This window comes from Limulus polyphemus, unplaced genomic scaffold, assembly GCF_000517525.1.
Source record: "Limulus polyphemus unplaced genomic scaffold, Limulus_polyphemus-2.1.2 Scaffold1791, whole genome shotgun sequence".
NCBI lineage: Eukaryota > Metazoa > Arthropoda > Merostomata > Xiphosura > Limulidae > Limulus > Limulus polyphemus.
In genome coordinates this window covers 228,359-238,725 of record NW_013667401.1, presented here as the reverse complement: position 1 = coordinate 238,725, position 10,367 = coordinate 228,359, and the positions used below count along the sequence as shown (strand labels likewise).

At 34.2% G+C, this 10,367-nt stretch overlaps 1 protein-coding gene across 1 annotated transcript in view; it reads right to left on the bottom strand.

Annotated features, from left to right (window-relative positions):
• Positions 1-10,367, bottom strand: part of LOC106464944 (clotting factor B-like) — an 18,745-nt gene that overhangs the window by 2,244 nt on the left and 6,134 nt on the right. Inside the window, exons 3-7 of the mRNA XM_013925117.2 lie at positions 9,654-9,908; positions 9,146-9,273; positions 6,892-6,998; positions 4,072-4,328; positions 778-944 (exon numbers count right to left, since the gene is read on the bottom strand). Of these exons, the coding sequence (XP_013780571.1) occupies positions 778-944; positions 4,072-4,328; positions 6,892-6,998; positions 9,146-9,273; positions 9,654-9,908 (914 nt within the window). The remainder of the gene's footprint in view (positions 1-777; positions 945-4,071; positions 4,329-6,891; positions 6,999-9,145; positions 9,274-9,653; positions 9,909-10,367) is intronic.

The following is a 10,367-nucleotide window of genomic DNA, read 5'->3' as shown; positions in this document are numbered from 1 at the left end:
TTTAGATATTAACATCATGAAGAGTTTTAACTTATGTACTAGTTATTTAGATATTAACATCATGAAGAGTTTTAACTTATGTACTAGTTACTTAGATATTAACATCATGAAGAGTTTTAACGTATGTACTAGTTACTTAGATATTAACATCATGAAGAGTTTTAACTTATGTACTAGTTACTTAGATATTAACATCATGACGAGTTTTATTGAGTTCAGTTAATAAATAAGTAAACCAAAAATGTAAAACAGTTTTTAATATAATAATATTTCACAGACGTTCGTCAAACAAGAACTATGGTGAAATATTTGGCTTTCATTTAATAACAGCGTTTTATTGAAAAGTGAAGCAAAAAGAGACAATAACAAGATAGTGTGTTTTTTTCTAAAATTACGTTAACATTAAAACATTTTTATAAAAAAAAAATATAGTGTGTTTCTATAAAACGAAACACAAACATTTTTTTCCTTCTTATTAGTTATGGCCCCCCACCCCGTGGCACAGCGGCATGTCTGCGGACTTAACCGCTATAATCCGGGTTTCGATACCCGTGGTGGACAGAGCACAGATAGCTTAATTACAAACAAACAAACTAATTAGTTAATTAGTCATTCCAAAAGTTTAGTGTTTATATCAAATGTACAAAGATACTGAATTTGCATACGTAAGAAAACATTGTGTTATTTCTATAGAAAACCACTGCTCTGTTACTTATTATCAAAGTGAATGATTTAGCAAAGACTGAATACGTTTATCTAATATTAAATATCCAATACCACACAAGAGTCTTTCTCTCCTTGCGGAGTTCCAGCACAGATAAAGCCGACTGTGATCCCCCTTGGAAACTGATCTTGGGTTAAGGAACTGTAGGAGTCTTGACATTGTTTTTTGCCGACAATTGGAATGGATATTTGTCTTAGGACTTTACTTGGTAATGTACGATCTGAAAACAGTAGCAACAACCGTTTTGAACAAAGATCTCAAACCAGTATTATCTTCATTGTTATTAATAATAAATGATAAAATTATATGGTTATAAATTATATATATTCATTACAAAGGGTTAAGTACATTATACCAAAACGATATTGAATACATATATCAGCAAGTTACGTCACAATCGCAGCCAGTATAAAGTTGCGGTGGAATGTCAAGTAGCAGAATTACATTTTTCTTTTCATTGTTTGTCATTAGGGTTAAAGTTGCGGTGGAATGTCATGTAGCAGAATTACATTTTTTCATTGTTTGTCATTAGGGTTAAATTTGCGATGGAATGTCATGTAGCAGAATTACATTTTTTCATTGTTTGTCATTAGGGATCAAGTTGCGGTGGAATGTCATGTAGCAGAATTACATTTTTTCATTGTTTGTCATTAGGGTTAAAGGTTGCGGTGGAATGTCATGTAGCAGAATTACATTTTTTTCATCGTTTGTCATTAGGGTTAAAGTTGCGGTGAAATGTCATGTAGCAGAATTACATTTTTTCATTGTTTGTCATTAGGGGGGTAATGTGGTGCCATCGAATATGGATGTCTTAATACAGCTCTTTCCGACGCAAAATATTCATACGCTCATTTCATAAAGATGTGTTCAAATCGGAGATTTTGAATTTCCAAGACTGAGATATCCCTTGTAATTAATGATATTGGAAAACAAAGGAATGTGGATTAAATTGGGGTACCAGGACCATCCAGAAAGACACCTGCAAATATTTATATTTCAGATGTAATAAGCAAAGTGTGGTATCCTGTAACAGGTGAGAATCCAGAAACACAAAGGTCGGAGGCAAGTGTCGTCCATATGCTCCAGGCAATAGTATGCAATATATTGAAGAAGAATATCTGTCTAGAAAGGATGTTAACAGGGTGTGGGTTCGCCAAGGTTTATTAATATTACTGTCAAGTCCTGGCCATGCACTTGTTTATTAACTGTGTTTTGGTAAATTTAGAATGTATTTCTAAGTGTGGGTTCGCCAAGGTAAAGTTTCTCGTCACACTTCCCGTTCAACTGTTGCATATCTTAAGCAAGTTGAGAATAAGATGGGTATTCATGATATTCCATACAAAGACATACCAGTCAAGTCAGCAGACTATAAAAACGTGCGTTAAGAAACCATCGTCCTCGTACTCTAGATGAGTTAAGGAGAATCTGTAATTAGGAGTAATGTGCTTTGGACATGATAGTCATTCGACAGAGTTTTGCAACGAAACTACGCTGCAGGGTACTGATGTACTGTCATCAGATAGGCACGAGCGAATGTGATAACATGAATTGTAACAACGTGATAAAGTTCCAAAATTGTTTTAATATAACGAACTAAACCTCTGTAGACATAAAATGTTTGACAAATATCAAAATATACCATTGTTGTAGATATATAAACATATTGGGTATTTTCATGATTAAATTTTATGCAATAAACATGTTTAACCATATATTTGTCATAGAACTATTGAAAAGGGAATTCCATAGATTTGTTCATGTTAACATAAAGGAAGGAACACAAGTTCATTCGGTGTCATCGAGTTGTTCACAATGATGGATAAAGTTATTTTAATTACGCCAGCACATAGGCAAACTAATCTAAGGATTGTTAATTTCTTATTTATTCTAGCTGTAATAGAGGTATCAAAGTGTATATGCCTTCTAATTATTAAATTTCGGTTGCTTACCCAGAACCTTTCAAACAGTATTATCCTTTGTACAGCAATTGTATATTTTACGTTGCTAAATACATGCTACGCTTTTTATTTCTTATGTAAGGTAACACATTATGCTAATACATATCAACAAACAACGATATCATTGTACTTAGAAATCATTATTTCTTAATTTACTACCACAACAATTACACAATGTACTTTGCTTAATTCACGTACAATTTCTTAACCAGTACGTATTTTAACAGTAATTGTATATTTTGCATTCTAAGTACAAGTGAGACGTCTTATAAAACATTATTTGTTAATCTATTGTATTTTACTCAATAAGGTTTGTTTGTAGTTAAACATAAAGCTACACAATGATCTATCTATGCTCTGACCACCACGGGTATTGAAACCCGGTTTCTAGCGTTGTAAGTCCGCAGACATGGGTAATAAATAAAGACAAAACTTGTGAGGCTACTCTGTGAATAAATACCCTAAGAGAAAAAAAAATTGCTGTTTATCACTGGATATTGTTATTGATATAGAGAGAGGTGTTTTGTGAATATTATATTTGCTTTTTTTGTTCTTGAACTAGGTTTTTTTTTTCTTTCTGGTTCTCCTTCCCGATTCAATAATTTAAATAATATTAATGATATATTGTTTATTAATATTACTGTCAAGTCCTGGCCATGCACTTGTTTATTAATTGTGTTTTGGTAAATGTTGAATGTATTTCTAAGTGTTGTTATTGTTGAATAAATTGTTTTTTTTTGGTTGTTGAAACCTGGCTGTAGTAGCGTGTTCATTTAAGACCGTTACAAAGAAGATTGCTTTTTACCGCTGTTTTAACTTGTTTATTGCTAAATACTTGTAAAACTGGTTAAACAATATTATACTACTAAACACTGGCAAGAACTGCTAAATAATGTTAAATTTTATATAGGTATTATATAGTGTACGTTGCTACATATTTTAGGGTTATGAGTGCGCCAAATGTGACATTCAATACCACACATCCCCCTCCCCCAGTGGCACAGTAGTAAGTTTGCGGACTTACACTGCTAGAACCCGGATTTTGATACCCGTGGTGGGTAGAGTACAGATAGCCCATTGTGTAGCTTTGTGCTTAACTACAAACAAACAATACCAATATTAAATCAAATAAAATTATTAAGAGTAATCCATGAGTTAGTAGGGAGTTTTATTCACTAGATGTCTTCACTCTCATCTAACAGCTCAAAATTAGAAATGGCTATAAGCAGGGTAGCCCTTGTGTAGCTTTGTAATCTAATAAGCTAACTTAAACAAGATTACGCTATGTATAGTTACTGTACGTTGTTAAGTACAAACTAAGTTTCTTCTATGTTTCCAAGTTTAGCTATTGTCATTTCAGCAATGCTGAATTTACACAATTATACCCACTGAGAGAAGTCTGTCCCCATCCTGTCACTACAACAGTTCTTCCTTCAAAGTTTTGTTTGACAAAGCTAGGCTTAGGTAAACACACTGGACGAATATTGTCGGTGAACGTAATTTTTCGTCTTAGCTTCAAAACAGCAATGTCGTGATACACTTGCTTGGACGTGTAACGCTCGTGCTTTTTAATAGATTTTACTTCATATCTGTTCCCGTCTTCTAAAGTGTGGGAACCAAGACGGACGCTGTAAGCAGAAGGGGACCTGGAAAAAATATATATGACATATAATCAACGATAATCTTCTGTTATACGTCACTTATTTCAAGCTATTATACATGTTGAATCTATTAGACCTCGCAACTAATATCGCTGCAAGAACAGTCTGGACTCAGTATGGCACAGAATCCAGAAGACTCGCTCTCAATACGAAGGTGGAAATGATCCAAGACACTAAAAAATGATTTATAACAATCTGTAACTTGAAGTTTACTCTCCTCGGTCCTCTTAGGTCAGCGTATCACTTGGTGAACTCAGATCTTCCTAGTGGCAGACATAATCTCTTCCTAAAAGGTATTTCATAAGGACGCTCCTCTTAGACAGGTGGTAACAAGTTGTTGTCTTCTGTTGTTCTGGTCCCGGCATGGCGCTCGACTCGCAATCTGAGGGTCGCGGGTTCGAATCCCCGTCACACCAAACATGCACGCCTTTTCGGCCCTGGGGGCGTTATAATATGACGGTCAATCCCACTATTCGTTGGTAAAAAGCGTAGCCCAAGAGTTGGCGGTGAGTGGTGATGACTAGCTGCCTTCCCTCTAGTCTTACACTGCTAAATTAGGGACGGCTAGCGCAGATAGCCCTCGTGTAGCTTTGTACGAAATTCAAAACAAACAAACATCTATTGTTCTGCAGGTTCATCATTATATGACTGAATCTTCGCATTTAAACAGCTCAAGCAATCATTTAATGCAGTAGTTTACTTTACATATTAGGTAAATAGTGTTCTACAAACCTTTGTGTCTGAATGGGTCGTATACGGTTTTCCTGGCTAAATAATATTGAATAATTATAGCAAGATTCCTGCTAATAACAGAATTGGCTGATTTGGCTACTAGAAGTGTATTAGGCCTGCGACAATATTCTCAGGTTAAAGATGGAAGCTGACATAAGAAGCTAAGCGAAACTTCCATGTAATACGGCAGATTAAATTGAACTTAAAAGTACTCAATCAATCATAGAAAGTAAATATGAAACAAATAGATTATATTAAAACGAATGAAACTAAACAAAATGTCTTACCCTACAACTATGCATTACACATTAAGAAAATACTGACCACAATATACAACTGCTTCAAGTAGCGATTAAGGTAATCCTGAGTGGCTTATGCCTTAGAGATTAATCTTTTCAATCTAAGTTTATCAATACTATGGTAACGTCCTAGTACTAGGACAAATACAAGAACCAAAATGTAGAAAATAGGGTATCTTCTAATTTCATTAGTTCCAAAAGTGTACAACAATGATAGAAAAATCAACATATTTCAATAACATGGCGGACTAGTGGACTGTTACCCTTATATGTTTTTTATCAATATTCTATTTTACCCTAAATTATCTATTCTATTACAGGATAAAAAAAAGGACTGTAAAGTATATTTCATCTAAAATTGAAACCTATAATGAAGATTTATAAACTATAGACACTACTAAAGGTCAGTCGTATATTATAATAACAACCTTCAAAGTGCTCGGTTTTATGGTCATTAATATCTATTATTGCTGAGCTTACCTTGAACTTTCCATGTCAAGTTTCCGTGAAAAACAAACGATAGATCTTAACACATTTTTTACAGAACTTTTATTATTTTTGAACGTCTAAACATACCAAAGGCACAATGGTTGATTGAAGTTGCACTCGGTTGACAAATATGTACTCGAATGGAAGTGCATTAATTCCACTTTTTTAAGCCAACCTTCTCACGAAAATAGCTCTTTTATTTCAAGATACGACTTGTGAGTCTTCTTCGGCTTCAGATTCTGGTTTATTTTCTCGTTATCGGCACTATGAGGTAAGCCCAGATTTATTGCGATGTCATTTTGGGTTGGAAGATTCTCTTTAGGTTGATATCATTGATAACATATTGTTTTGGAACATATTTCTTCCTAAAAGTGCTGATGTGCGAGTTAATTGCTTTCAGCGAAAACATTAAAGACTGGTTTGGTTTGTTTTGAATTTCGCGCAAAGCTACACGAGGGCTATCTGCGCTAGCCGTCCCTAATTTAGCAGTGCAAGACCAGAGGGAAGGCAGCTAGTCATCACCACCCACCGCCAACTGTTGGGCTACTCTTTTTACCAACGAATAGTGGGATTGACCGTGACGTTATAACGCCCCCACGGCTGACAGGGCGAGCATGTTTGGTGTGACAGGGATTCGAACCCGCGACCCTCAGATTGCGAGTCGAGCACCCTAACCACCTGGTCATGCCGGGTCCATTAAAGACTGTACTTTAACAATTTCAATTGCTCTCTAAGAGCTATAACGTATTTCTTTAATCATAAGCCTATCTGTGACAATACTGCAGTGTGAAATGGCCAGAAATTCGCTACCGAACAAATACGTAAAATATAAATATGTAGCCTGCAGTACTTGTACGAGTCGCATATGCTGCGACATACATTGTTATAAAATAGAATTAATATTTATTTAGAATTGTATTGAATAAATTAAATACCCTAAGTACATTTCAAGTTAAATTTCAATGATTTATTGAATTATAAACTTTTTAGAGCATGTGTTAAGCCAATAAGAAATAATTTTTACTTACTGCATTTCGAAACAATGAGCAGCAGATATGATGTAATTCTCCGAGATTACTGAACCGCCACAAATAAACATTTGCCTGTTTCGAGAGATTTGTATGAAAATTCCTGTCTTTTGCGAAAAAAAAAGATAAAATAAGCAATTCACATAAAGTTTCGCAACTTTCTGTTGCAATGACAGTTTTATAAATAAAATACTTACGCTAAATTTAGATTAGGATTCGTTTTGTCACGAATAGTACTCTATTTATCATACCCCAAAATTATCTCGCAAAAAATCACTGTGATACTCTTTAGAAACAAGTAAGACAATAAACTTCAGCCATGTTCCTGTTCTGAAGATTTAAAACTAATAAACTTCAGTCATGTTTCTGTTCTGAAGATTTAAAACCAATAAACTTCAGCTATGTTCCTGTTCTGAAGATTTAAAACTAATAAACTTCAGTCATGTTCCTGTTCTGAAGATTTAAAACCAATAAACTTCAGCTATGTTCCTGTTCTGAAGATTTAAAACCAATAAACTTCAGCTATGTTCCTGTTCTGAAGATTTAAAACCAATAAACTTCAGCTTTGTTCCTGTTTTGAAGATTTAAAATAATTTGCTTACAACGTTGCCTGTACCTAACTAATGAACAAATATATAAAAGAAATGTGAAAATACTTGCCATTAATGTGAATTTTAATTAATAGTGTTTCCTGATCAGAAACATAAATAGTCAGATAGGACTAATGATATTAACTTATCTAAGATTTTTTTGGGTTATAGAGCCATATAAAATAACAAATTTAAGTTAGATATTAATTAAGCATAAGAAGTACACTATTTATCCAATCACGTCCCTCATTCTTAACGAAGTAGCATATTATTGTGGTATGCAAACATGCCATGTCTTTTCCATCTTCTCATTTTAATGTGCAAATTTGAAAAAGAAATCGTTTATTCTGAGTTTATGCAGTTTCTCATAACACGTGGTCCAGAAAATCGTAAAGCTGACGTCGTACTAGCTGCCTTTGTTCCTTTATTATTCCCTGGAGATAACACCTGTTCTGCCCAAAGAGTTTGTTGCTGTGATGCAGCAGTGTTATGCAAGAATGTAAACAACAGTTTTCTTCGATGGTAGAACAGGTGGTGTTTCGAGGTTACGGCCACCTCTTTGTTGAGTAAGAAGGAAAAGTCACGTGGTAGCTCCAGTTGTAATGACTTGAGAATAGTACAAGGTATCTCAAATGAGTTGGTTGACGTGGAGACACCTCGAGGGAAGAAAATCATTTAACTTTTTCGTCAGCCCAGTGACCGTCCAGTGTCCAACATAAGTTCTATGATTTTTTAAATAAATAAATTGTGTTTGGCTGAATTTAAGGTAAGAAATAGTTTAGTTAAATTCAATGTTAATTCGTGAATTATCCTGCTAGTTCTCCCATCAGCCACGTGTGGACAACGACTTCCAGCGGGCCAGTTTCAGTAACCCAAGGGCACACAAGTGGGCCTACCTAGTACTTTTTCCGAAAATCAGTTTAACCTGAGAATACCACAATAAAAACTAGTAACTACCGACTAACGTTTTTAATCGTTTAGGAAAATGTGTTGAATATTGGAATATGGATTACCTACAGAAAATGCACGAGCATGTTGATTTTTATAACGTCATTGGAGTAAAACAACAAACCAACAAATTAAAAATTATTTCTAAATTTTCACTGATTTCATAAATAAAGGTCGTCTGAAGTTAACTTTTTCGCGTATTATTTTCTTTATTTGTTCATGTTTTATAGATTTGTCTCGTCTGAAAAGTTACTCAGTGATTAATTTTCATAAGATTTTTTTGTTCCAGTTAAATGTGTATTGTAACATGAGATGAACTAAAACAGTTTCCTACATAAGGGACAGAACTAAATGAAGTTTATTAGGTTTTTAAAAATGGTAAGTCTCCTGATTTACAACGCTAAAAGCAGGGGTTCGATTCCCCTCGGTGAACACAGCAGATAGCCTGATCTGACTTTGCTATAAAAAACACACACACGCACAAAATGAAAATTATGTTTCCATAATTGCAGATTTCCAAGCGTTTGGGAAATTAATTAAAAATTATGAATGTCTTTAATCTTTGGCATATTACTAATTTCCAGAACTATTTATTATCTTTTTTTTCGAAGCTACTTACTCTTTCACATATTATTAATAGCAAAACTATATATTATTATGTTTCTCAAAGATACTAAATCTTTGGCAAATTGCTACTTTCAAAAGCTGTACTTTACCATCCATGGCCAGCTGAAACGTTCGACCTCCTCTCCACCAATCAGAGCAAATCTGTTATCGTAAGGGGTAGTTCGACTCAGTTGAGTAAAGTCATTTCTTGTTTTTACTTTCGGACGAATCCCGCAGTCTTAAAGAAAAACTGTATTACAAAACAGAAACATAATAACGCACGCATATATATACATCCTTACTTTCTTTAATGTACAATACTAATGATAGAGATCAATTCAGTGATATGTAAGCTTGGGGAGAATGTCAGTTGTAAAAATATCAAATAAAATATTCAAATGGGATTTTTTTAAATGTTATTCATTATGTCAGAAAATGACTTAATTTTGCATATAGCAGTGTTAGTAATTTATTAATAAGACAATATAATTTTGAAACAAATCACACACACATAAGATGAAGACAGATTAAAGGAGATGTTAAATACTTTACTAATAAAGCAGAGAAAAAAAGATGGGCGTTTCAGAATATTTTAATATCAAAAATGCATTCTCGTACTAAAAACCTGAAGATTTGGAACGTTCGTGTCTACTGATTCATTTGGACAGCAGACAGTAGGGTAAACACCTTGCCATCGACATATTGTAGGGTATACCTCACGAATAGTAGCTAAAACTTCAGGACAGTCTCTGAGAGGTTTACAATTCCCACGTTTGTTTTTGGCTGTTGTACAAGAGCCTTGTGCAAAACCAGCAGCTGGCTGTATTCCTAGACCACGGGAGATGGCCTTTTGACTCTTCAGTGTCTTCAAGACTGCAGAAAGTTTTAAAACATAAAAAAAAAACTTGTAATTTTTCGTAACATTGTACTAGAAGTAACGCTGTTCTTCATGTAATCTGACGCTTCACTAATTTTCAAATTAAAACTCAGTTCTACAAATCTTAGTTAACGAGTGTTTATAGGATAAAGTCAAATGTGTTTGCTTCTGGACTGAATGAATATTAACTAATGAAGTTTTGGTCAGACGAAATTCGAGAGTTGTAAAGATCGTAAACAGTCAGTTTGTTAGTTCGGAACAAAAACTCCGGAAGTTATATTTTCACGAATCAAAAATACATTTTTAAGTTATAAACTAGATGGAAGGAAACTAGTCAACACCACCCACAACCAACACTCGGACTAATAATGGCTGGAGACGGCTTGAATGGGTAATGAAGAAAAACTTTAATACAGCAGCAAATGTACAGTAAATGTACAACATTGTTGTACATT